The sequence below is a fragment of the Chanodichthys erythropterus genome, chromosome 13 (assembly GCF_024489055.1).
Source record: "Chanodichthys erythropterus isolate Z2021 chromosome 13, ASM2448905v1, whole genome shotgun sequence".
NCBI classification, from domain to species: Eukaryota; Metazoa; Chordata; class Actinopteri; order Cypriniformes; family Xenocyprididae; genus Chanodichthys; species Chanodichthys erythropterus.
This window is the reverse complement of record NC_090233.1, coordinates 32,117,477-32,145,339: the sequence shown is the minus strand read 5'-3', so window position 1 is coordinate 32,145,339 and position 27,863 is coordinate 32,117,477. Positions and strand designations below refer to the sequence as shown.

Genomic DNA, 27,863 nt, shown 5'->3' with positions numbered 1-27,863 from the left:
TTTAGGCCGTATCTGGTTTGACAACGTCCACTGCATGGGGAAGGAGAAGAGTTTGGCACAGTGTGAGTCTAATGGCATAGGTGTGTCTGATTGCAAGCATACTGAGGATGTTGGAGTGGTTTGCAGCGACAAGAGAATCCCAGGATTCAAGTTTGTTAACACCCTAACCAACAACATCAATGTAAGTGAATTCAGTACAAATGTGCTTCCACTGTATTGTCTAAAACTATTCAGAGGCGTCATGCCTATTCAAATTTTTAAACCAAATGGATTATGAATGCAACTTCCAAAAGACAAAAAATAATATTTGATAATTATGTTTTGTACGAAATGAATAGTCTCCCAAAATGATCACCTTTTAGTGAATTTTGCCATTTATGTCATTCAGCCTATGTGATTTGTGCAGAAGCAAGTGGTTTTGGGAAACTTTCCAAAATTTTTACAAAATAATAATTTGTCAACACAACGAAGAGTTTTAGCATTTAATGTGATATGTATTATATATTGATTGAAATGTCAGCTTTTTCTAAAAATGGCTTCTGCTGATTGGACAAACTGGGGGATCAGAGAACAAGCAGCCTCTGCATTCACAAATGCAGAGATAAGGTGCATTTTAGCCTTGTGGTGTCCAGTGCTGATAGTTCAATTAATTTGTTTCTGTAAGCTACAGAATATGTGGAAGACTGAGTTGACGCAGGACTTACAGGCCTAATATTCTTAACTTTCCCCTGCCAGCATTTTTTAAAAAAGTTGCCAGCCACCGCCAGCATTTTTGATCATTTTCACAAAAATTTCATGGCTCCCAGAATATTTTGTATAGCCGAACTTCCAAAATATCAAAAGAAAGAGATTATTAATGTTAATGTAATGAAGCAGAGCAGGACTAAGTGTTGTGGGAGCTGAGCGAGGCTGCTGGAGTGATTGCTAATGAGAGAGAGACGAACGCGACATACGTCTCGCGAACAGTGGAACTGTTATTATGCCGCAGTCATCCCTTCCACTTGTTCCGTTCAAGTGTTTGAGGTAACACAGAGCTGTTTATCATATTAGATACATATGAGTGTTGAAAATGATGGTATAACGTTGCTCTGTGTGTTCGCTCGCCGGCTGCTGTGAGACACTTGTTGCACACTGCAGTAAGCTAGGTCAATTTTAGAATATCATATTAATAAATACTGGTTGGCTTGTGTTGATAATGGCATGCAATTCATTTTAAAATGTATTGTATGATGGAGAAAATGCTGTATTACTTAGCTGCTTGACAAAGTATTGTTTTTCTCTGAGGCATGGTAAAAGCATGGTACTCCTGGAAAGTTAAGGAAACCATATTTAAACAATATATGACTAAACGTGTTGAGCTATATAACAATAATTCTTTTTCTGTCTATAAATGTAACCAAATAGATGTTCCCTTGTCTAATTAAATATGTAATATATTAAAGTGTCTTTGGTGTTTCCATGGTTTCTACAAAATAATACCGGAAACGAGGGTAATGCGGGTATGACGCCATTGACAGGTGACTCCCGGACACGTCCCGTATAATGATTTTCTCACAATTTAAAATAGTTGGAAACATTTGGGATATTGTAAGTACTCAACTGAACAAAATATATAACACTGGCCAAGTGATTTTTGGATATTTTACTGCAAAAATCTTGAATATTGTGCCTTTAATTAAAAAAGCATAATTCTGAACAAAAAGCGTTTTTGTCAAAGACTACAGCATGGACATAAGCAATGCTTTTATCACTTGTTTCTGCTTCTTTTTCGCCTGTGTTTTGATTTGGAGATTCTGTAGTCATTTAGAAGGTGCATAATAGCACGGCCTATGTCAGGGGTAGGCAAGTTCGATCCTAGAGAGCCGCTGTCCTGCTGAGTTTAGCTCCAACCTTAATCAAACACACCTGAACAAGCTAATCAAGCTCTTCAGGATTACTAAGGCTATAGGCAGCTGAAGGTTTTTTTTTCAGGGTTAGAGCTAAACTCTGCAGGACAGCGGCTCTCTAGGACCGAACTTGCCTACCCCTGGCCTATGTATATCCGTGAAACCATAGATTGGCAGAAAATTCTGTCAATGGCAGGGAAGCGTTGTGTCATAAATGACAGGAAAATTTGTCAATGGTGGGGAAAGAGTTAATATTCTGGAATAGCAACAGTAAAGGCATTAATAACTTATATTCTCAATTCAGGTTCATAATCCAAAAGTATATAACTGGGTCTCAAATATAATTGGGTCTCACTAGCAGTTGAGTGTCCGGGGACCAGGTGCAGGTTGTTGCTGTGGCCCCTCGTAAAATTACATTCCAGGCTGGGGAATGACAATCCTGAAACTATTGTTGCTTTTTTTCCCCTTTTGATCACTTTTCCAATCGCTCAATGCATTCTTTTCCATTTATTTTTCTACCCAGAGCTAAGTGGCTTTGTTGCTAGGAGTATGGCAATGGAATGTTTAAACACCTTCTTGACACATTTTTTACGCTACCCATATTTATGCTATTTGGTGTCTAAATTAATGTCTGTGTCCAGTTAGAGTAATAACAGGATTTGTCCCCATCCTCTGTCTCTTTCCATACACAAGCTGCTCTGAGCCGACAGTGTCATCTTGAAAGAATGCATTAGCAATCAAAGAAATATTTCATGATAGGCGCTCCTGTAAACAAAGGGAAGTGTAATTCGAGCCTTATGATGAACACAGTCTCTAGAAGATGTGACAAGTAAGATTTTGGAAACTCAGATTGTGAGTCTCAATGTAAAGCCAATGGAAACCTCAATGAAAGTCCATCCATGTGGTCAGAATTCACCACCACTATAATTTGCAGTAGGAAAATATCTGAATGTACATACACAGTTTTCAAAAAGATGCCTATTGTGTCTGAATTTAATTTCAAAGTATGTCCTTTTTTCTAAAAGGACACGGACTATATGAGTCAAGCACAGGCTAGGGTGAAGTCTAGACATCTTATATCAGCTTCTATTTGGTGGTCTCCAGCTGAGAAACCTGGAGAGAAAGCCAGCATCAGCTTTTCCATCTAGTGATAGCCTGCACAGGCTCCACATTAAGGCAGTTAAATCACAGGGAGGTTTACCATAATGCCGGCCACATTCAAGTCATCTGGGAATGTTCATAGGCAACCCACTGTTGCCTTCCTCGGGTTAAAATGGGAAAGATGATGTAATGTAAGTGTGGTGCAGAGATGGCATATGTGGAGGAGAGTTCAAAGATGAGACTCCAAAACAAGATGCAAACAGACCTTGGGGAGAAAATGTGAACACTTAATTTTCTAGGTAGTGGTATGGAGTAACAGTTGTCATAAAAAATATTTTTGGCCGCTAATCCACTTAATCATATGTATTTATCGTAAGTAGTTTTTAGACTCAAGTCTTAGATACAATGTATTTTTCTGAGCACATGAAAGGTCACAAATATTTAATCATTGCTTTACATGACTTGTTTACTGCAAGACTTAGGGTCAAATCTTGGAAAGAAAAAATTTGACTGAGTGGTTAACTAAGTGGCTAACTTTTCTTTTTTTTTTTTTCTTCTTTTCTTTTCCAGACCTTTTAGTCCATTTATTTAACTTTATACCTAATAATCTAAATGAACCCAGCTTTGTTTATTCTGATAAATCTAGGAAGTCCAAGTCCTGTATAAATCAGGACCATTGGTCTCATCCACCATTATTATGGGAGAGTGGAACACGCAGAATTAGCTGGAAGCCTGTACCATACAGACAAATGTTATGCAATACCTTATTTACTATCATTGGGAGTTTGTGTATGAGGTACTACAGAGTTCAGAGGAAGTTACATTATTTATTTGTTGAAGAGTTGATGAGGATGTTTCAGCTAGAGGATTCCAAAACATTCACATTGTTACAACACAAATGGTTCAAAATGAATTTTTAAAGAATTAAAGAATTTAATAGAAATTCTTGTTAGAAATAATTTGGTTTTCTTAATACTTTTACAACAGCTGAAGTTAAACATGGTCACCGTCAGAACAGAGTTTAGAACCACTCAGCCATCATTTTTCTAGTCACTAATATGTTCTGTGGCCTCTTCTCTGGAGTTTGGCCCCAGTATGTGCATTTATTCTCTACAGGTTCCATAAAAGCCCCATTTTTAACCTTTTTCAAACCAAACTTTTACAGAGATTCTTAATATGTCTACTGTATAACGTAAATTTTATGCAGTTATGTAGTTTCCTTGTAAATTCCCAACACACGTCAAAGGTCATATTGCAACTACATTAAAAAAATGCTGTTCACTTTATTTAAGCAATTGATTTTGATTTAACACCATGTATCATCCATGTCATCCAAGATGTCCATGTCCTTCTTTCTTCAGTCGAAAAGAAATGAAGGTTTTTGACGAAAACATTCAAGGATTATTCTCCTTATAGTGGACTTCAATTGGTCCCAATTGAAGGTCAAAATTACAGTTTCATTGCAGCTTCAAAGGGCTTTAAACGATACCAGACAAGGAATAACGAAACGATCGGCCATTTTCTAAAAAAAATAATAAAAAATGTATTTACGTTTTAACCATAGACGCCCGTCTTGAACTAGCTCTCTTCTTCTTCTTCTCTATTAGAATTCCGGCAGTGTAGACGCTGCTAAGTGTATTACTGCCCTCCACAGGTTAAAGTTTGAACAAATCGTCACATACTTGCACTAGCATATTGTATTTATGACCCTTTGAAGCTGCACTGAAACTGTAATTTTGACCTTCAACCGTTTGGGGCCAATTGAAGTCCTCTATAAGGAGAATAATTTTGGAATGTTTTCATCAAAAACCTTAATTTCTTTTCGACTGAAGAAAAAAGGACATGGACATCTTGGATGACATGGGGGTTAGTAGATTATCAGGACATTTTTATTCGAAACATTTAACTTGATGTTTTCATTTTGAAATAACATGTTTCAATCAAGTAACCCAATCAAACAGCACTTTCACTTCCCATCATGCTTTGCAAAGGGGCTGAATTGGGAGAATAAATGTTGAAATAAAGTGTTATTTAATGCATTTTTAGCAAGATGAGAAAATGGAGAGACTTGTCAATGTTTAATGTTCTATTATGTTGGTATTTAAAAGTTTCTGTTATGTTTGTGTTTGGGGAGTTACCATTGTGGTAAAGTGTGGAGCTTGTGATTGGGTTGAGGACCTGCTAAGATATTGTTTTAATAATAAAACCACCACTATAGCAGTGCTCTGGGTGAAACCAGTATCACATCTGGACTGCCAACACCAAACGTCACGCATAAAGAAAAGTTATATTTAGTTTATGTAAATCACAGGACTAAACGGGAAGCATTATTTGAATGTCAGTTAAAGGTGCCATCGAACGTTTTTTTACAAGATGTAATATAAGTCTAAGGTGTCCCCTGAATGTGTCTGTGAAGTTTCAGCTCAAAATACCCATAGATTTTTTTTAATTATTTTTTTTAACTGCCTATTTTGGAGCATCATTAACTATGCACCGATTCAGGGGCTGCTGACCCTTTAAACCTTGTGCTCCACGCCCATCAAGCTCGCGACTCTATAATATGGTGCATTTACAAAGTTCACACAGCTAATATAACCCTCAAATGGATCTTTACAAGATGTTCATCATGTATGCTGCATGCATGCTTCGGGTCATGTGAGTATGGTATTTATTTGGATGTTTAATTTTGATTCTGAATGAGTTTGATAGTGCTCTGTGGCTTAAGCTAACATTACACACTGTTGGAGAGATTTATAAAGAATGAAGTTGTTTATGATTTATACAGACTGCAAGTGTTAAAAAATGAAAATAGTGACAGCTCTTGTCTCCGTGAATACAGTAAGAAAGGATGGTAACTTAAACCACATTTAACAGTACATTAGCAACATGCTAACGAAACATTTAGAAAGACAATTTACAAATATTACTAAAAATATCATGATATCATGGATCATGTCAGTTATTATTGCTCCATCTGCCATTTTTTGCTGTTGTAATTGCTTGCTTACCTAGTCTGATGATTCGGCTGTGCACATCCAGACATTAATGCCTACCCTTATGTAATGCCTTTCATAATGTTGGGAACATGGGCTGGCATATGCAAATACTGGGGCGTACACCCCGACTGTTACGTAACAGTCTGTGTTATGTTGAGATTCGCCTGTTCTTCGGAGGTCTTTTAAACAAATGAGATTTATATAAGAAGGAGGAAACAATGGAGTTTGAGACTCACTGTATGTCATTTCCGTGTACTGAACTCTTGTTATTTAACTATGCCGAGGTAAATTAAGTTTTTAATTCTAGGGCACCTTTAAAATGAAAACAATTTATTTAAGTTAAACTAAAACATTCAAGTTAAATGAACATCATTGATTCTAGTTAGTTGTACATGGTTGATTCTATTTGGTTCTACTTGTTTCGGTCACGTGGAACCACTGTCCATGACTGAATCATGTTCAGCCAAAGAGCTATTTTTTGTCATATCTTACATTTGTGTAGATAGCAGAAAAAGTAATATTTTTGGTTATTGTATTTCATTGTAAATATTTTTTTTCCTGTTAAATGCTTTTAAAAACTAAGGAATGAGTCAAAATCACAGTCTGTGGTAATGAATAGCATGCCACAGATGCTTGATGGACGTTAGATTGAAAATAACCCATAATATTCCTTAAACTACTACATTCAACCATCTGTCATTTGCTTAGCAGGGTATCACTTGCATTTACTTGCAATGTACTTACATTGCTTTCTCTCTGTCTTTGAGACAATATTCATCTTGTTTATTTATCTGTCTCTCCTTCCCTTCAAGTTACATACTTTTGAGGGTGACACTCCCTACATTAAACAGGAAGTTTATCTCTATAAAAAAGCAAGCGTAATCTCTGAAAATGACAATCAAACCACATGAAGACTCGAAGTTGTTCTGTCTTAGCTTGGCTTTCAATGCTTTGTTGTCCACATTCAGCATGTCATGCGATCATTGCTTGTGGTTATTCATTTTGCTTTTGACCGAAGTTGAAAAACACATTTTTCAAATTCCCGAGGACCCAAAGATTTCTGTAGATGTTTTCCTTGAAAACCGACACCGATGTTCATTGTTGTTTTTCCTCAGTGTTCTTGTAGAAGACTGTTAGGTCAGAATTAACTGCTCAAAGAGTTGCAGTCAGAAAAGAATTAAAGCCAGTTAAACATGGGCACCAGATAAGTGGAATGCACCACGCTGGACTCTACTCTAATCTTGCTATTTTAAGAAACAGATAATCATCAGTTTGTGCAGTGGCTCTCAATATGTCTAACAAGACAGGCCAGGACTGTTATCCAGCAATGGTCTATGTGTTCTCTGTTAACTGTTTTCGATCTAGACCATTTTGAAAAGAACTCAGTAACAGAGCTGCATTCAAAAACTATGAGCTATCTGCTAAAACACTGTTCTATTATGAGTTGGGGGAGGGAAATGGGTAGTTGGAAAAGGGCTTCATCTGTAAAGGAGGCATTCTTTAACATGTCTTTGCAAAGAGTTTAACAAAAAAAAAACACACACAAGCAATAGCCATGCTTTTAAAGACAAAAGTCACTAGAGTTTCAAAAAAAAAAAGGGGGGGGGGGGGGGGCACCATATTTAGTTACTTTAGTTTCTTCTGGGGTAGTTTAAACCTAATTCAAACATATTTTGAATCAGATCTAAGTTGTATTTGGCCTTTTTTGTGGACTGAAAGTGTTGGTTTATCTTTTTCGTTGGAAGAGAACATGCTCTCTCACTCTTCTCATTTTAAGGGAAAAACAGTGTGGGCTGTGTGACATTTTCCTTTTCACAGTCCGTGTACCGGCCAGTAGAAGAATGCCTGTCAGTTCACCACTTGTGCCTCTGACTCCTTCTCCAGCATGAGCAGTAGGAGGGTTCTCTTTTTTTCTTTTTGAAAGACAGACTAGTCTCCTGAGATGCTTACTTACATCCACAGAAGGACAAGCCCTCACAAATCGATATCCCAGCTGCTCTATTTTTCTTTCCTATATAGCTGCAGAATCCCCTCCTCTTCCAGTTACCATAGAAGCCTGCCACACATGTTTAGGAAATCTTTTTCTTCCTCTTTTGTGCTAATAAAACACACCTCAGTTGCTTTTTTCTTTCAACCTGCTTTAAAACCTTGCACATTGGCTGTTTAGAAAAGAGTTAATTGAAACCCCATGTATCTGCAGATATGTGCACTGGTTGTTAAACTCTCTGATCAAGTCACAAAGGAATAATGGGAAAAAAAGACTAAAAAAGCTACTTTCTTACGACGCATGGAAAATCACATTTTATGTTTTATTTTTATGTTCATGTTTTATGCAACATGTTAAAAAATTCATGATACTGTTTGTTCAGATGCTGTGTTAGGATGGTTTTTGTTGCTTGTAGTGTATTCTGAAAACTGGTGTATTCCTGTAGCTTTTTTTTTTTTTTTTTTACCTTTGATGAGTATTCTATGTTGCATCACAAAGTGCCTTAGATAACAAGAACTGTTTTTTTTGTAAAGTTTACTTGGTTTTGGGCCATGTCACAGTAACCACTTCTATATTTTGAAGTCTGTTGTTGACCAGAGTGTCCAATTTAGATTTTGGAAACACACAGTTCTTCATTAAATCCGTTCAACCTGCAGCTTGGTCACAGGCATTGGAAAAATGACTGACCATTCCATTCACAAAAAGTCTTTTGATTTACAGAAATGAATATTTTGTATGGTTGAGTGTTTGATTGTTCATCTGTTTAGTTTTACCTCATGTTAAAATGTAAACTTTTAAAAAAATATAATAACCCTCAGGTCATATGAATAAACATTTATCATTCTAGAACTCTATCCGAAGTGTATCCATGTTGGAATAAACCCACATAATTGCATCGCTTGCATTTCCAGTGAGGTACAGTAAGGATACCCTTTTAGTTTGCCACATGTTCATTCACAACCACATTCTCATTCCTAGTTTGAAATCTCTGCTTCAGCTTATATTACTTGCATGATTTTTTAATGAAAGACACCAGCTTCTTTTTTGGTTTATGTTGTCAGGGGAATCGGAGGAAAGAGTCTCCCAGTGGTGACCACTTCATGTACTCATTTAATAAACAATTATGTTCTACAGCAGGGGTCTTCAACTTTTTTTAGGCCAAAGAGACACTTTATATCTGGCCATTGCAAAGTTATTTTTATTTTAAAAATTGTATTGTGAGAGAGACAAAGAAACTTTTAGCTCAAGTTAAGTTAGCTTTGGTTAAATGTAACTTTAATGCTGTATTTTTAATACAGACACTACTGTTCAAAACTTTGGGGTTGGTGAGATTTTTTTTATTGGTTTTGAAAAAAAATTCTTATGCTCAAGGCTGCATTTATTTGAACAAAATTCCAGTGACAGTGACATGACGTGTGGCCAAGTATAGTGCCCCATTTCGGTCTGTGCTCTGCATTTCACCCATCCAAGTGCAGTGCACACACAGCAGTGAGTAGTGAACACACACACACATGTTTGTTTTTGTGAATTGTGGGGACTTTCCATAAGCCGCAATGCATTTTATAATGTACAAACCGTACTGTCTATCCCCCTACCCTACCCCTAACCCTAAACCTAACCACCACATGAAACTGTGCACACCTTTATTTTCTCACAAAAACATCATTTAGTATTTTTATTAATTAATTTACATTGTGAGGACCGGTGGCTGGTCCCCACGATGTAGGTGAACTCAGGTTTATATTACATCGTGGGGACATTTGGTCCTCACAATGTAAAATAAACAAAAGCACACACACACACCATGTACCCACACCCACACACCCAGTGAAGTATGCAGCTATTTTTGCTGTGGTGCCTGGGGAGTGATTGGAGTTTAGGTGCTTTGCTCAAGGGCACCTCAGTTGTGGGTAACATAATTTTAAACATATTTCACAAATATGAGTTAAAGAAAGGCCAAACAAAAATTGGCAGACCTCCCCTGCAGTCCTACCACTGTTCTACAGCATGAAGTACATAGGGCAGTGGAATGTTTAGGCCACTATATTTGCTGAGTACAGCAACTCATACAGTATTTCAAAACTCAACCCACATGGTCTCATAGTACAGGAATGTAAAACTGCTGCTAAAGCCCTTCATGTAGTCTTGGAGTCTACTGAAAAGATTTAGCTTCATTCCTACTGACGGATTTACAGTTCATGTAGTCTTAGATACATCCTGGAATAATTTGGTGTTTGTTCAAATAATAAATAAATTAATAAATAAATGGGATGATCTGCATTTAGATGCAGCTATGTAATTTTAATGCCATATAGTAAGTTGAAGTAACTGATATTAAATGTTGCATAAGATGCTTTCCATATGCTTCACTTTTCCAGACTTTCTAGTAAATTTGGGGAAAGAATTTCAACCACACACCTTTGCCTGATTATCAAGGTGTCTAGGATTATTTGATGTGAGCTTGAAAGCAGTAACCTCTTCTTTGCCTTTTTATCCATCTACTATATACGTCAGAAGCCATTAACTGCATTTTTATAGTCTCGCCAAAGATGTGAATTGTAGTTGGCTTGAGGGTAAACTCAGTTGGAAGATTTTCAGAGGTCGAGCAGGTCAACAAGTCCTGCTGATAGGATGTTTATAATGAATTGAAGAGCTGTAAAACCGGTTTAGTTTTATAGTGACTGTGGTTAAAGTGTCCAGTTAAAAGTTTCACAACATGGGTACATTAAATAATGCTGACACAGAACAAATGGATCTTTCCATTATTCAGAGGCTATATATATATATATATATATATATATATATATATATATATATATATATATATATATATATATATATATATATATATATATATATATATAGGTGCTGGTCATATAATTAGAATATCATCAAAAAGTCACTAATTCCATTCAAAAAGTTAAACTTGTATATTATATTCATTCAGTACACACAGACTTATATATTTCAAATGTTTATTTCTTTTAAGGGAACACTCCACTTTTTTTGAAAATAGGCTCATTTTCCAACTCCCCTAGAGTTAAACAGTTGAGTTTTACCGTTTTCGAATCCATTCAGTCGATCTCCGGTTCTGGCGATACCACTTTTAGCATAGCTTAGCATAGTTCATTGAATCTGATTAGACCGTTAGCATCGCGCTTAAAAATGACCAAAGAGTTTTGATATTTTTCCTATTTAAAACTTGACTCTTCTGTAGTTAAATCGTGTACTAAGACCGACGGAGAATAAAAAGTTGTGATTTTCTAGGCTGATTTGGCTAGGAACTATACTCTCATTCAGGCGTAATAATCAAGGAACTTTGCTGCCGTTCCATGGCTGCAGCAGTGCAATGATATTACGCAGCGCCCGTGAGCCCCTGCTTTCACAGGGAACGTGCCTTGCAACCATGCTAAGCTATGCTAAAAGTGGTACCGCCAGAACCAGAGATCGGCTGAATGGATTCGAAAACGGTAAATCTCAACTGTTTACTTTTAGGGGAGTTGGAAAACGAGCCTATTTTCAAAAAAAGTGGAGTGTTCCTTTAATTTTGATTATTATAACTGACAACTAAGGAAAATCCCAAATTCAGTATCTCAGAAAATTAGAATATTGTGAAAAGGTTCAATATTGAAGACACCTGGTGCCACACTCTAATCAGCTAATTAACTCAAAACACCTGCAAAGGCCTTTAAATGGTCTCTCAGTCTAGTTCTGTAGGCTACACAATCATGGGGAAGACTGCTGACTTGACAGTTGTCCAAAAGACGACCATTGACACCTTGCACAAGGAGGGCAAGACACAAAAGGTCATTGCAAAGGCTGGCTGTTCACAGAGCTCTGTGTCCAAGCACATTAATAGAGAGGCGAAGGGAAGAAAAAGATGTGGTAGAAAAAAAGTGTACGAGCAATAGGGATAACCGCACCCTGGAGAGGATTGTGAAACAAAACCCATTCAAAAATGTGGGGGAGATTCACAAAGAGTGGACTGCAGCTGGAGTCAGTGCTTCAAGAACCACTACGAACAGACATATGCAAGACATGGGTTTCAGCTGTCCTATTCCTTGTGTCAAGCCACTCTTGAAAAACAGACAGCGTCAGAAGCATCTAAAGACAAAAAGGACTGGATTGCTGCTGAGTGGTCCAAAGTTATGTTCTCTGATGAAAGTAAATTTTGCATTTCCTTTGGAAATCAGGGTCCCAGAGTCTGGCGAAAGAGAGGAGAGGCACACAATCCATGTTGCTTGAGGTCCAGTGTAAAGTTTCCACAGTCAGTGATGGTTTGGGGTGCCATGTCATCTGCTGGTGCTGTTCCACTGTGTTTTCTGAGGTCCAAGGTCAACGCAGCCATATACCAGCAAGTTTTAGAGCACTTCAATCTTCCTGCTGCTGACCAACTTTATGGAAATGCAGATTTCATTTTCCAACAGGACTTGGCACCTGCACACAGTGCCAAAGCTACCAGTACCTGGTTTAAGGACCATGGTATCCCTGTTCTTAATTGGCCAGCAAACTCGCCTGACCTTATTGGTATTGTGAAGAGGAAGGTATTGTGAAGAGGAAGATGCAATATGCCAGACCCAACAATGCAGAAGAGCTGAAGGCCACTATCAGAGCAACCTGGGCTCTCATAACACCTGAGCAGTGCCACAGACTGATCGACTCCATGCCACGCCGCATTGCTGCAGTAATTCAGGCAAAAGGAGCCCCAACTAAGTATTGAGTGCTGTACATGCTCATACTTTTCATGTTCATACTTTTCAGTTGGCCAAGATTTCTAAAAATCATTTCTATGTATTGGTCTTAAGTAATATTCTAATTTTGTGAGATACTGAATTTGGGATTTTCCTTAGCTGTCAGTTTATAATCATCAAAATTAAAAGAAATAAACATTTGAAATATATCAGTCTGTGTTTAATGAATGAATATAATATACAAGTTTCACTTTTTGAATGGAATTAGTGAAATAAATCAACGTTTTGATGATATTCTAAATATATATATATTTCATATATATATATGAAAATGTAAACTTAATGGAGTAACCCTACTAACATTTCTTGTTAAAAATTATGATAATATGTCTAAAATGTCTGGCCTGAAGTTTGTCACCCTCCTGCAATTTTTTTTTTATTCCTAATACAATAATCAATGTCTATCATAAATCAAATTCAGTTTTACAGTAACAATACTTGTCTTTTTTTGCCCTTCAGAGTCTGAACATTCAGGTGGAGGATGTTCGTATTCGGCCCATCCTGTCATCATATCGTAAGCGTGTCCCAGTGACAGAGGGCTATGTGGAGGTGAAGGATGGAGGCAAATGGAAGCAGATATGTGATGATGAGTGGACTCAGATGAACAGCAGGGTCATCTGCGGTATGTTCGGCTTTCCGGGAGACAAGCGATACAATACCCGTGTGTACAAGTGAGTGCTCGCTTTCCCTTCAGTTGAGTTGTCTTTTGTGTAGATATTCCTTTAGAATACATCCTATAGAGTTTCTCTGCATAAAAGCAAAAGTAACTTTGCTGACCTGAAAAAAATGTAAGATTATAGTATTTTACATGGATGTACTCACCTTATGATAATATATCCTTCTCCATTACACTCCCACTTCAACAAAATGCTAACACAGTACACAACATGGAGGTCCACAGTCATAGTTTCATTTTAAATTTACAATGCCAAATATGCTTCACTTGAAAAATGGTCATGTTGTCAGTGCAATTCAATCCCAGGATTCAAACTATGGAATGAAGCATGTTTTTCATCTATTATACTTCAATAGGTTTCTAATCTTAAAATCAGGGTCCCCTGGGGATCCATAAAGATACTGCAGGGGTTCTGTGAGCTGACGTATTAAATATATATTTATATATATATATATTTTTTTGTAAAATATGTAGGGTTTTAGTTTTGTAGTCAAATGAACTGTAAGTTATCCATTCTATGAGATTTATAACAAAAGTAATTAATTTTAATTTGTTTAACTTTCTTTAATATTTTCATTTTTTTCTGAATAAGGTTTGAACGGATAATCAAAGCAAATTCTCCTTCCGTACTGTCTAAAAATCTCATGACATTTCACACTGTTAGTAGTGTATTCCCAAATGTAGCTATAGCTTTGCTTTTTAAATTTTAAAGATGCTTACATCATTTTAATTTTTTATTCATCTGTTAAAATCAAAATATAACTTCCTTTATTTAACATGCTATCTTGCTTAAATATATGTTGACTCTCTTAGAGTAAACAGTCTGACACATTCATCAACACTAGCAGTCATTTTTTTGTGTGACAGACATAAATCTTAATCCATTAACTGTTGGGAGGAGGCCTGAATGAAAATACTCCCTTCGAAATAACAAAGATAGACGTGCTGCTTTTCCATCAGTATATTGGTCAGAGAAACCACTGGCTTCCTTTCAAGGAAGCCTAAGCAAATGAAACATTATTTTCCATATTTTGAATCACATCATGAAGAATGTTTCTAGCAAATCTTCAAGACTTCTGAATCTCTGCAGTATGTCCAATAGAAAATCTGCAAATAAATAAGAAAATCTGCAGAGAATATAGTCTTGAACTTTTTGCTAAGCTGTTACATTCCATACAGTGTTCGTAATGTATGGCTCTCAAGAGCTGCATAAATCTTAATGAGCACTTTCATAACTATGTGGAAATCACTAAAACCTAGTTAGTAATTCATTTGCTATATGAGAAATCACTCAGGCACAATGGAAATTAAAGCTTTATAGTTTGTTGTATGATTGCAGACTATTCGGCTAAGCTACGTGCCTCCCCGCACATGCTGCGTCTTATGAAATGTGCAGGCACTGTCTGTTTTTTTAAATCGGTGCTTGATGTTGGGGGGAGGGGGGACACGTAGCCAAAGGCTGTAGTTTTTTCAGCGTGGAGCCAAAATGGGCTTCCTTTCAACTACCTCTGTCTGCCCTGTGGCTTTAAACCATGCTTTCATAAGAAAACTTGGACAATCCTTTCAGAGGACTGTGCATGAATGGCTCCTGTAAATAATATGGGTCTTTCCCTTGCTGGAACAAGCAGACGATGTTCTCAGATGATAAAGCTTCGGCGTGGAATACAGCTGTTCTCACAACCTTTATAAATTAAACACCAGGCTAAATGTTAAAGCTTTTGTAACAAAACGTTTTTGTTTTAGATCAACTTTAGATCAAATCTGTGAGTTAAAGTGTATGTCTATCTTTTCTTTTGTATCTATCAAAGCCTGTGTGTGTGTGTGTGTGTGTGTGTGTGTGTGTGTGTGTGTGTGTGTGTGTGTGTGTGTGTGTGTGTGTGTGTGTGTGTGTGTGTGTGTGTGTGCTGTGTGTGTGTGTGTGCGCGTGTGTGCGTGTGTGTGTGTGTGTCTACATTTGTTTTCCCAATTGGAGGGATCTGACATAGACTTTGGAGCAAGTCCAGTGTGAGACATTCTCTCCTTCAGAGTCTAAATACAAAACAAATGTGGATTGTGTATTTTTTGTGAATGATGGCCAGTATACTTCTGACAGGGGAGCTTGTTATATATTTTGTTTGTAGGATGAGCACTGTTTTTCCTGCAGGAGTATATGATGTCACTTCAGCTGTGCTTTCTTCTTTCTGCAGTTCAAAGTGTATCGAATCTTTAATGCAGCCATGAATCCTTTACTAGCCATATTATGGCTAGAATCTTCCACTTGGGCCTACATGGGTTTTGTGTGAGTTATATTTTTTCAACTTAATTCTAAAGTTCCCATTTGCTTTGTTTCTCAGGATGTTTGCCCGCAAGAGAAAGCCAACTTACTGGGATTACTCCATAAATTGCACTGGAAATGAAGCTCATTTGTCTAGCTGTAAGCTGGGCCACACGCTCTCCATTAAAGCCAATAGCACGTGTGAGCAGGGCACTCCTGTGGTAGTCAGCTGCGTCCCTGGCAGAGCTTTCGCCCCGACTCCCATGGCAGGATTCAGGAAGGCCTTCAGACAGGAGGTGAGGCCAGATGATACATTTATTCCAAGAATACAAGAAGCCACATGTCTACATGAGGTATTGCTTTGCACTGAACTTCTGACTCTTACCATTGAGAAGACTAATAAGTATGGAACAGAGCTCAACACACTTTATCACCACGGTGATAGTAAATCTTGATCTAAGCGCCTACTTTAAAGTGAATCGTCTCTTACTTATTTTAAGATGTATAGCAAAAGCGGCAGTTTTCGAGTCCAATATTTTCAGTTGCCGCAAAGTGTGATTATATGAATACTAATGTTAGAGAGCAGAGAAGAGGATATTTTTAAATCTCTAAAGTGCTGCGATGACAGACATTTTACCCAAAAATGACATTACTCTTTCCAAATGATATATTTAAGTAGTCCATGTGGAAGCCTGCCTGTTACATACCATTCAGTGAGGTCAGTGAGTTCATTGCATGATGTAGAGCTGTACTATTGAAAGAAATCCTGCAGAATATATACATGGATATGATATATACATATAATCACACTTTGTGGCAACTGAAAATATTGGACTCGAACTGCCACTTTTGCTATACATACTTCTTTAAGTAAGAGACGATTCACTTTAAAGTAGCTGATATTCATTCTTTTAATGATAAAGGTTTTGGAGTTAGGAATTTAGCAAGGACGTATCAGATTGATAAAAAGTGACAGTACAGACATTTATAATATTACAAAAAAAATGTATATTTTAAATAAGTGCTGTTCTTTTGAACTTTTCATCTATTCATCAGTCCTGGAAAAAAAATGTATCATGTTTTCCACAAAAATATCAAGCAGCACAACTGTTTTCAATGTTGACAATAATAAGAAATGTTTCTTGAGCACCAAATCAGCATATTAGACTGATTTCTGAAAGGGTTAGTTTACTCAAAAATGCAAATTGTCATTACAGAACTCACCCCTCACCCTCATGTCATTCCAAACCCGTAAGACTTTCGTTCATCTTTGGAACACAAAGTAATATTTTTTTGATGAAATAAAAGAGCTTTCTGTCCCTCCATTGACAAATATGAGAAATTTCTTCAGCTTTTCTGCCAAGAGGAATCAGTCTTTCTCATTCAGTCTTCCTTTTCCTTCACAGCAACCCCTAGTGCGTATAAGAGGTGGCGCTGTAATTGGCGAGGGGCGTGTGGAGGTGTTGAAGAATGGAGAATGGGGCACGATCTGCGATGACAACTGGAATCTCGTAGCAGCTACTGTGGTGTGTCGTGAGCTTGGATTTGGGAGTGCCAAGGAGGCGCTTTCTGGAGGTCAGCTTGGACAAGGTGCGTATAGTTGAAATGATCTGAAGGTTCTAGATGGAACGCTACAACTTCTCTGACTTCCATGCATTTACTTGGGCCCTTTTAAGGTATTCATAGCACAAAATGCTCTAGGGAAATGGAGGACTAAATGTGATACAATGTTATAATGAAAGTAATTTCCATCAGTGTCTTAACTACAGATACTATGTATATAGCACATGTAATATCTTTGCATATGAAATAAGTCTTTTGAAATATTTTACTACATTTTTACTATAAGTTACTTTGGAAGCCTGGTTTCAATAAAAGCTGTTTTGAGTTCTGAAAATTACATTATGTTTTTATCGTACAATGACCACTTATTTGTCAAAAGATCAGGGAAAATGTGATTTCTCAGTTCATGAGATTTCCTTTTAATTTTGCAGACAGCATGCTGTGTTTATGTTATCATGCTTACTGTTTTTTCTCACACAAATGGGTCTTTAAAAAATGATTAATGACTTAATATTTTAAGGTGGTCCTCATGGGAATCATCATATTTATGGGTTTTCAAACCCCTGGCTTAAATAATTGATACATCCCACAGTCACAGTGTCTGAATGTTTTGTAGTAGTCCTACCATGTTATATATATATATAAAAAAGTATTGTTTTTTACTAATTTCATGTTGCTATGTTTATTTCAGGTTTGAAGTGTAGTTTTAGGTCACTAATCTACAGTTGTCCAAAGTTTTAACATGGCCAGTAAATTCCATCTTAATGGCATGTTAGATTCATATAAACTCTGGATTGATAGGTTCAATTCTTTCAGTTCTTTCTCTCTTCAAAACAGTAATTCCTCAAAAACTTTAAAATATGTATGCAATTACTGTTTGAAGTAGTGCATTAACCTGTTAGCATTCCACTGTAAAGCTCGTGGTACACACTTTTCAAAAGAGACATAAGGAGTTAAAATTTGGGGGTAAATTATGTTTTGTTCCTATGATGCCATTATTAGATATGTGTATAGGTAGGTATTTTATTATTATGACCAAACATGTTATGACTATTTATAGTTGTGTCTCTATGTGAAAACATGTATTTTCTAGGAATGGGCCCTGTACATATGAATGAGGTTCAATGTTCTGGCTTTGAGAAGTCTGTCACTGAGTGCCACTTCAATATGGATAAAGACTCTGAAGGCTGCAGTCATGAGGAGGACGCAGGCGTGAGGTGCAATGTTCCTGCCATGGGCTTCCAACAGAGGGTAATAACTTACTCAAATTGACTGACTACCGAAATGCATTTTTACTGTCATAGTATAACATGACCAGTCTGCTCTTCATTATTGCAGCTGCGGTTGAGTGGAGGTCATAACCCCTTTGAAGGCCGTGTCGAGGTTCTTGTGGAGCGCAACGGTTCTCTGGTGTGGGGGACTGTGTGCAGTGAGGGCTGGGGCACTATGGAAGCCATGGTGGTCTGCAGACAGCTGGGCCTGGGCTTTGCAAGCAATGCTTTCCAGGTATGTTTACTCTCAAATCCTCATCAGACTTGAACATTTGAGTCTCACATTGTGATCCTTCTACACTGCTGATACCTCAACAGGCAGTTGGTAAGGTATGTCTGTCCCTCTCACCGGATCATCCCTTGATCTTAGTAAATTAGATGTTGGCCCTTTGAAGAAATTCATGGTATTTCAAACTCGCATTTCTATTCAGTTTTGTTTTTTTGCATAAGCAGGGATGGTAGAAGACTGAAATCAAAGCTCTGTGTGGGCTGAAAGTTTTTCAGTGACGTCTGAACTTAATCAAAACCAAATCATAATCATTACTGGAATGTTTCAGGTCAATTTGATCTTTATTGACCATCTTGTGACAATGTGATTCTGTGGTGTCTATTGCAGCTGGTTGTTAATAAAAAATCGTAGCATTCCATCACTCAGGCACGTAGTGTAATGACATCGCATTTGTCAATTCACAGATGGGATTTTGTAAACAGAGTAGACTGGTGTACCGTCTAAAGAATGTCCTGTGATTTTGTTTGTCAAATTTGTCCCTAAAGAAACTGTTTTTCCAGCAGTGCACTTTCTCTCTACTCATTTGTACCACATCCAAGGTGGAATTCTTTCTTTTAATAGCCTGGGACAAAATGAGTTACTGCAAGGAAACACATGTACTTGTATATCTGAAGTCTGAAATGAATCCCAGTTTTATTAGAGTCTGATGTGCTTTCACGTTATGCACAGCTCGGCTTGAAGCCTTCCTGTGAGAATGATGTTTCTGATGGCAATTAGTAGAACAACCAGTTGTTAAGACATGTCTTTTTTCCTCAGATTAACCTTCTTAAATACATGCTTTCTGACAGTTATAGATGTCTGTGTTTACGGTTGCCAGGAGAAACCGTTACTCCCTTCTGGTTTGACAGCATTGAAGATAAACAGTTACACCTGGGAAGCATTTATGAGAGTTAAAGACTCTCTATTCCAAGAGGAAATTATATCTCTTCATCAAACGGATCTTAAATAGATAAGAATGAACAAAACAGTTGACTGCCGCAGGGTTGGAATAAGAAGGAGAGGTTTGCTTTTGAAGATGTTACTGTTGTGTTGACAAGTAATTTATGACCGGAAATGGTTAAACAATATGGACTGTGTTTGTGTTTCTATTAAATAATGAAATGGTTTAATAATAAGAAAGGCTTAAGACTTTAGTGTAGGTAACTTACTGTAAAATATGACATCAAAGAGAACATTTTGTTGCTCTGGGTATTAAGTTTAATTCTCCTTTGGCTACTATTTAGTGTTTTGACTTTCCCCAATGATGCACTAAGCTAGGTCTAGGCTGCTGAGGACTTTTCTAGGTTAGAACAAAGAAGCCCCAGAGGTTTTGATATGGTGACTGGCAATAGCACCATCTTGTGGTTATTTTACATTTTATTGTTATAGTGATTTCACTTCCTCTGTTGAAATTTCCCCTCAATTTTGTGTTCTCTCATTTTAATATATTGCATCTATATTGCATTTACTGCAATGTGCAGTAAACTATAATTTATAAATGATTTAGTATTTCTTATTTATTTATTTATTTATAGTTTGTTTTAGTAATTTCATGTGCTTTTGTCATTTTTACTTTTTAAGATTTCTATTTAACTTTAGTGTATTTTTGTTAAGTTTTTAGTTTTAGCAATTGTAGTACTTCAGCTAAAACTGGAAAAAAATGCAACATTTCTGTTTTAAGTTTTTAATCTATTTGTATTTGATTTTTTTCTTTCAGCTTTATTTTAATAGTTTTAGTTAACAATAACAACATTGTGTACTGAGATAAAACAAGTATGATATACATCTTATAAGTGTTGCACACATCTCAGCGTGTCTGCTCCCATGATGCAGCTTTCTCTATTTAAAATTAAACAGCTTTTACTATGCTACCAAGTCATTTTAATCATATTTTTCAAAAGTACTATTACTGGTTGTATCTTTTTAATGAGTAAAATTTACTGGGTGCATCTTTAATAATGTAATTTGTTTAATAATAAATGGTTTCTTGATATTCAGTGTATTTGCACTACCTTTAATTTCCCCTGTGGGGTGGATGAATCACTTGAACTGAACTGAGGTGTAATTTTGTGTTTGTATAGGAGACGTGGTACTGGCCTGGTGCAGTGAGTGCAGATGCAGTGGTTATGAGTGGGGTGAGGTGTTCGGGAACAGAGATGTCTCTCTCCCACTGTTTGCATCATGGAGAATATCTCAGCTGCCCTAAAGGTGGAGGACGCTTTGCTGCTGGAGTTTCCTGCTCTGAGAGTAAGTATTATCATCAGAGAATTCAAATTAAAATCTAGTTATTCTTATATTTATACATTTTTATATTTGTATGTCTTGACTGAGTGAATACAGATGCTGGTCATATAATTAGAATATCATCAAAATGATTTATTTCACTAATTTCCATTTAAAAAGTGAAACTTGTATATTATATTCATTTATTACACAGACTGATATATTTCAAATGTTTATTTCTTTTAATTTTGATGATTATAACTGACAACTAAGGAAAATCCCAAATTCAGTATCTCAGAAAATTAGAATATTGTGAAAAGGTTCAATATTGAAGACACCTGGTGCCACACTCTAATCAGCTAATTAACTCAAAACACCTGCAAAGGCCTTTAAATGGTCTCTCAGGCCCCGTCCACACGGAGACACGTTTCAGTGAAACCGCACAATTTTTTTATCGGATAGGCGTTTCGTCCACACGGATCTGGCATTTTCAAAAGGTGAAGCCGGTATTTTTTGAAACCGGGTCCCAGAGTGGAAAAATTTGAAAACGCCGGCTTGGCGTTGTCGTGTGGACGGGGCAATCAGTATATTTTCTGAAACGATGATGTCATCACCCCACGTGCCGACCCTAGTCAGACGCGCTAACACCACAAAACACCACCAACAACAGCAATAGCAGACTCTACATGCTTGTGTTCATGCTGCAGAAGCTACTGAACCAAAATAAAGTGTTATTTCTAAGCTTTGCTAAAGTTTGTATTCAGCGCGCAAGGTTTATGCGCATGCTCCAAGTCTTCTTCGCTGCTTTAAGTGCATTTCTGCGGCAGAATTACAGCGCCACATAATGGTCTGGCATGTATACTACATCGTTTTGAGTCGTTTCAGTGGTTTCGTGTGGACGCAGATATTTTTTGAGACGAGGAAAAAAAAAGATCGGTTTAGGGTAAGCTCCGGCTTCGTGTGGACGTAGCCTCAGTCTAGTTATGTAGGCTACACAATCATGGGGATGACTGCTGACTTGACAGTTGTCCAAAAGACGACCATTGACACCTTGCACAAGGAGGGCAAGACACAAAAGGTCATTGCAAAAGAGGCTGGCTGTTCACAGAGCTCTGTGTACAAGCACATTAATAGAGAGGCGAAGGGAAGGAAAAGATGTGGTAGAAAAAAGTGTACAAGCAATAGGGATAACCGCACCCTGGAGAGGATTGTGAAACAAAACCCATTCAAAAATGTGGGGGAGATTCACAAAGAGTGGACTGCAGCTGGAGTCAGTGCTTCAAGAACCACTACGAACAGACATATGCAAGACATGGGTTTCTGCTGTCACATTCCTTGTGTCAAGCCACTCTTGAACAACAGACAGCGTCAGAAGCGACAAAAAGAAGAAAATCTATGGGGTATTGTGAAGAGGAAGATGCAATATGCCAGACGCAACAATGCAGAAGAACTGAAGGCCACTATCAGAGCAACCTGGGCTCTCATAACACCTGAGCAGTGCCACAGACTGATCGACTCCATGCCACGCCGCATTGCTGCAGTAATTCAGGCAAAAGGAGCCCCAACTAAGTATTGAGTGCTGTACATGCTCATACTTTTCATGTTCATACTTTTCAGTTGGCCAAGATTTCTAAAAATCCTTTCTTTGTATTGGTCTTAAGTAATATTCTAATTTTCTGAGATACTGAATTTGGGATTTTCTTTAGTTGTCAGTTTATAATCATCAAAATTAAAAGAAATAAACATTTGAAATATATCAGTCTGTGTGTAATGAATGAATATAATATACAAGTTTCACTTTTTGAATGGAATTAGTGAAATAAATCAACTTTTTGATGATATTCTAATTATATGACCCGCACCTGTATATGCATGTATTTTCTTTTAGCCTCAACTAATTATTTTCTGGAGAAACACTGACCTCTACTGGTCACTGTGAAAATACCACGCTAGCCTGTCATATGTTTGTAGAGTGTTAAAGGGATAGTTCTCCCAAAAATAAAAAATGATCCCATGATTTACTCACCCTCGAACCATCCTAGGTGTATATGACTGTCTTCTTTCAGTCGGATATTTAAAAATATCCTGTCTCTTACAAGCTTTATAATGGTAGTGTATGGGGCTCGAGATTTTGAAACCCAAAAAAATGCATCCACTCATCCATCATAAAAATAATCTATACAGCTCCAGGGGGTTAATAAAGGCCTTCTGAAGTGAAGCGTTGAGTTTTTGTAAAAAAAATATCAATATTTAAAACTTTGTTAACTATAATAACTAGCTTCCGGCAGACGGCCGTACGCACCGATTTGTGGCGGAAGAGTAACCTCTGACCCGATGCATTAGCGCAGAGGATAGAGCAAAACAAAACATTGTACACGAATTAGAAGTCTAAAACAAGACATTTTAAAGAGAAATATCAGAGGATTTCGATAAAAGAGAAGAGGAGCTTGAGTTTGTTTCCCAGCTCTATTTGTTTAAACCGCAAGAGGCGTCTAAGCTTACGATACTCCTACATCCTACATCTTGTCAGGGGTTACTCTTGTGGCACAAGCCGACTTGAGCAGTATGCTTGTGGTTGTCTGCTGGAAGCTCGTAATTTTAGTTTATAAAGTTTTAAATAAGTCATTAACACCTAGGATGGCTTGAGCGTGAGTAAATCATAGGTTAATTTCTATTTTTGGGTGAACTATCCCTTTAACACTAGCATACACTAGTATACTACTACAGGATTACTAATATAGCTGGTGGTGTAATATGTGTTTAAAACAAATCTCTTTTTCAGATAATATGGAGTTAAAAACAATGAAAAAACCTGTATAAACTAATATTTAAAAGAACACTGACAGGAACACTTGTTTAAAACTTTAGCTAAGTTTTTTATTTCCCTCCAGCTGCCCCAGATCTGGTGCTCAACCCTCAGGTGGTGGAACAGACCACATACTTAGAGGACCGACCTATGTTCATGTTACAATGTGCTTATGAGGAGAACTGCCTGGGCTCTACCTCCAGTGCCACCCCAGCCAACTCCTATCGCCGACTCCTCCGCTTCTCCTCCCAGATCCACAACAACGGACAATCCGACTTCAGACCCAAAGCCTCCAGAGAAACCTGGGTTTGGCATGACTGCCACAGGTGAGGGGGTCTGATAACTGCTGGGGACAACAGAGGTAGAATTTAGATGTCATTCATAAGAGCTGTACAATGTGAATATATTAAATTTATCCAGATTTTGATGTCATGAACAAAAATAAAATACCTAATTACCATTCAAAAACTTTGGGGTCAGAACATGTTTTTATTTAATAACTTTATTCAGTAAGAACAGATTTAATTGACAAAAAGTAACAGTAAAGACATTTATAATGATTTATATTTTAAATAAATGCTGTTCTTTTGAACTGTGTTATATTAAGTAGCACAAATGTATTCAACATTGATAATAATAATAGTTTCTTGAGCAGCAAATCAGCATATTACATTAGAATAATTTATGAAGGATCATTGTGACACTGAAGACTAGAATAATGACCGCTTACAAAAAGAAGCTTTTATAAAATATATTACATTAGAAAACAGTTTTACATTGTAGACAATTGTACAATATTACTTTGTGTGTTTTTGATCAAATAAATGCAACCTTGGTGAGCATAAGATACTTCTTTCAAAACAATTAAAACATATTACTGAAGACAAATTTTAAATGGCTTTTACGTGTAAGGTAGATTTTTAAAATCGTTTTCTTTTTACTGTCACAGGCACTATCATAGTATGGAAGTGTTCACCCACTATGACCTACTTAGCAACAATGGCACCAAGGTGGCAGAAGGACACAAAGCAAGCTTCTGTCTGGAGGACTCAGAATGTGATGAAGGTATGAAAGAATGTGCATGTTTTTGTAGCCAACAATTGTAAGCATAATTTGACCTCACAATAACTCTGTGTATTACTGGTTTTGAAATCATAGTTATGTTTTCTGTTCCTTTTTTATAGTAGCGTAAACTCGTGATCAACCTTGATGACGTGCTCTTTGTATTGTTGACTTTATAAGGAATTGAGAAGAGATACGAATGCGCAAACTTTGGTGAGCAGGGGATCACAGTGGGCTGCTGGGATACATACAGACATGATATTGACTGCCAGTGGGTGGACATTACAGATGTTAAACCTGGAGACTACGTATTCCAGGTAGCAATGACATTTCTGAAATAGTATAATTTTAGTACCATTCTTTTGAATCATTCCTGGTTCTTGGAAACTGACATTGTGATTAATTCTTTGTGCTGACTGTTTTCACTCTCTGACAGATTGTAATTAACCCCAATTACGAGGTTGCTGAGTCGGATTACTCCAATAACGTTGTCAAATGCAGATGTCGATATGATGGTCACCGTATATGGATGTATAATTGCCATATAGGTAAACAAAAAGTCATGAATGTCTTTTCACATTGTCTTGCCATGAATATGACTTACCTTTTTCACATACACTGGCTCCAATTATTATTAACTTTTGGACACTTTAGTGACACTTAGAAATATGCTTTCTTTTCATTGACTAGTCCCCTCATGCTAACTGCGAATATTTTCTACTACGTTTGACCACCAGAAACTCTCTAAATACTATTTTGAACATTTATTATATACATTTTATAATTTTAAACTTTTTTTGTCTTACCTGAAAAGTTTGCTTATTCTTGTACACTACTCTTCAAATATTTACGGTCAGAAAGATTGTTTAAAAAAAAAAAAAAAAAAAACTTTTATTCAGCTAAAATGCATTAAATTGATTTATAAAAGATTTCTATTTCAAATAAATGCTGTTATTTTGAACTTTCAATGCATCATGCAAAAACGTATCACGGTTTCCACAAAAATATTAATCAACACAACTGATTTTAACATTGATAATAAGAAATCATATTTGAATGATTTCATTCACAGAAATATATCACACATTGAAATGTATTAAAATAGAAAAGAGTTTGTTTAAATTCTAATAATATTGTTAAAAGATTTTGGATCAAATAAATGCAGCCTTGGTGAGCATAAAATGCTTCTTTCAAAAACACTTTAAACAAAATTACAGACTCCAAACTTTTGAATAGTAGTGTAAATATAAAAAAGAGGCTGTGTTTTGATTTTGTTATTTATCTTCACAGATTTTTAAGTAAAATATTAAAGAAGTGCTTTAAGTAAAATCTAAAGTGTTCAGATATTTTTGAGACCACTGTATTAACCATAATTGCATGAAATGTCATGCTTAGAACCCTGTATAGTGATTGTACTGTGATTCTGTCTCTTTTAAGGGGGCTCCTTTAGTGCAGAGACAGAAGACACATTCCCTGGCCTGATCAACAACCAGGTGACCCATAGGTAAAAAAGTGGTGCTAAAGAACATCTAGAAACCCCGGCCAACCAGTGAGATTATCAAGAGCCCTGAACCACTACACCTCTCTAGAGGACCTTTCATCTCTAAGTAGTAATTCCATGATACTTGTTCAACTATGCTCAGTGTCTCCACAGTTTTCTACTGTATTACAGGACTGAACATCACTTTTTCAATCGAGAACTCGATTCGAGACAGGAAATGACTCTGAAGACAGCCCTTTGGCTGAGATTAACAGACTGAAAAGCTGTTTTTTCCCTCTGACCGCTGAGCCAGTAGCAATTCTGAAACCTCATTCTTTCTCTCTTTGCTGCTGGTGTTGAAGATGAAACTCTGGATAACTCTCAAGTGAGCTCACTTCAGACATGAAAGGAACTCTGGTGCACTTTTCTTTTTCTTTTTTTTTTTTTACTTGACAGGATCTGTGGTTTAGGTCTTTTTGTAAGCGTTTCAATAAGGTGAGAGGAGTTTCCTCAGATGAGTCTTCTGAAAGAATATTACATATGTCTACAAAAATATAAAGGCTTGAAAAGACCATTTCCTTTCCTTTTTAGTGACATGCATTTCGGGTATATACTTTGGCATTTTGAAAACCAAGCTGATTACTTCTGCTTATAGATATTATTGGTTATTATTTAAGTGTCTTATGGGTTTGTAGTGGAAACAACTGATACATTAGAAAGATATGAGCCCTACAATATTTTCTACCAGTCCCCCCCCCCCCCCCACCCCCCCCGTTGTTCTCGTTATTCTAAATTTACTGATGGTCAGTTTTTGTGGACAATCATTATTATTTATGCCCTCCATTCTGTACCTCTTATGAAGCTGACTGAAAACATCACAAGCAGTCTTGATCCTTTCCAAGCATTCATACAAGAGTATTCGTAGTATTTCATCATACACGTTTTAAATAACTTATTTTAAGACAGGGATTTCAAATGCTATTTTGTAATTTCTTCTTTTTTCAATGTGGAATGTCTCTCATTTGTTGTCTGTCAATGGTGCTAACATAGTGTTATCCTCTGTTTTTTGAGGGACCATATCAGCTACTTTTATATTATGCTTACTTGAATGGATGTAAAAATCACGGATGAATGCGATAATAAACGTGCATTATTTGGCAAAGAGAAATGTGTAGTATGCCTACAGTTAGGTCAGTTCATTCTCCTATCCTTTCCTCGTCATTGCACCCTCTTGTGGTGTTCTGCAATGTGGCAAACACAGATGCTATATTCATTTCATCCACTAAAGTGTACTCTTGTAACAAAATGAAAAGAAGATGGACTCTACAGTACTTCAGTACTTTTTTGCACTGTATGCATTATGAATTCTGACAATTATGTAGCTATAAAATGCATTTTATCATTGCATACTGTATACTGTTTCACAGTAGTATTTAATTCGGAACAACAGAACTCTGTAAATTGAAGCCCTGTGTCTTTACATGGCCACCACTTAACATCAATTTACATTCCATACAGAGCAGAGTATGTGAAGATTAA

At 36.8% G+C, this 27,863-nt stretch overlaps 1 protein-coding gene across 4 annotated transcripts in view; it reads left to right on the top strand.

The window, feature by feature from the left end:
- Window positions 1-27,074, top strand: part of loxl2b (lysyl oxidase-like 2b) — a 29,886-nt gene extending 2,812 nt beyond the window's left edge. For 3 of the 4 annotated variants that reach the window (XM_067406819.1, XM_067406820.1, XM_067406821.1), the window contains 12 exons: window positions 6-181; window positions 13,181-13,392; window positions 15,731-15,947; window positions 17,058-17,241; window positions 18,308-18,465; window positions 18,553-18,720; window positions 20,835-21,000; window positions 23,868-24,108; window positions 24,732-24,847; window positions 25,025-25,161; window positions 25,281-25,392; window positions 26,282-27,074. In XM_067406819.1, coding sequence (XP_067262920.1) covers window positions 6-181; window positions 13,181-13,392; window positions 15,731-15,947; window positions 17,058-17,241; window positions 18,308-18,465; window positions 18,553-18,720; window positions 20,835-21,000; window positions 23,868-24,108; window positions 24,732-24,847; window positions 25,025-25,161; window positions 25,281-25,392; window positions 26,282-26,352 — 1,958 coding nt within the window. In that variant the 3' untranslated portion in view covers window positions 26,353-27,074. Of the gene's footprint in view, window positions 1-5; window positions 182-13,180; window positions 13,393-15,730; window positions 15,948-17,057; window positions 17,242-18,307; window positions 18,466-18,552; window positions 18,721-20,834; window positions 21,001-23,867; window positions 24,109-24,731; window positions 24,848-24,966; window positions 25,162-25,280; window positions 25,393-26,281 lie in introns of those variants that run through there. The other variant, XM_067406822.1, reaches the window with a different exon arrangement.
- The last annotated feature ends 789 nt before the right edge of the window (window positions 27,075-27,863 follow it).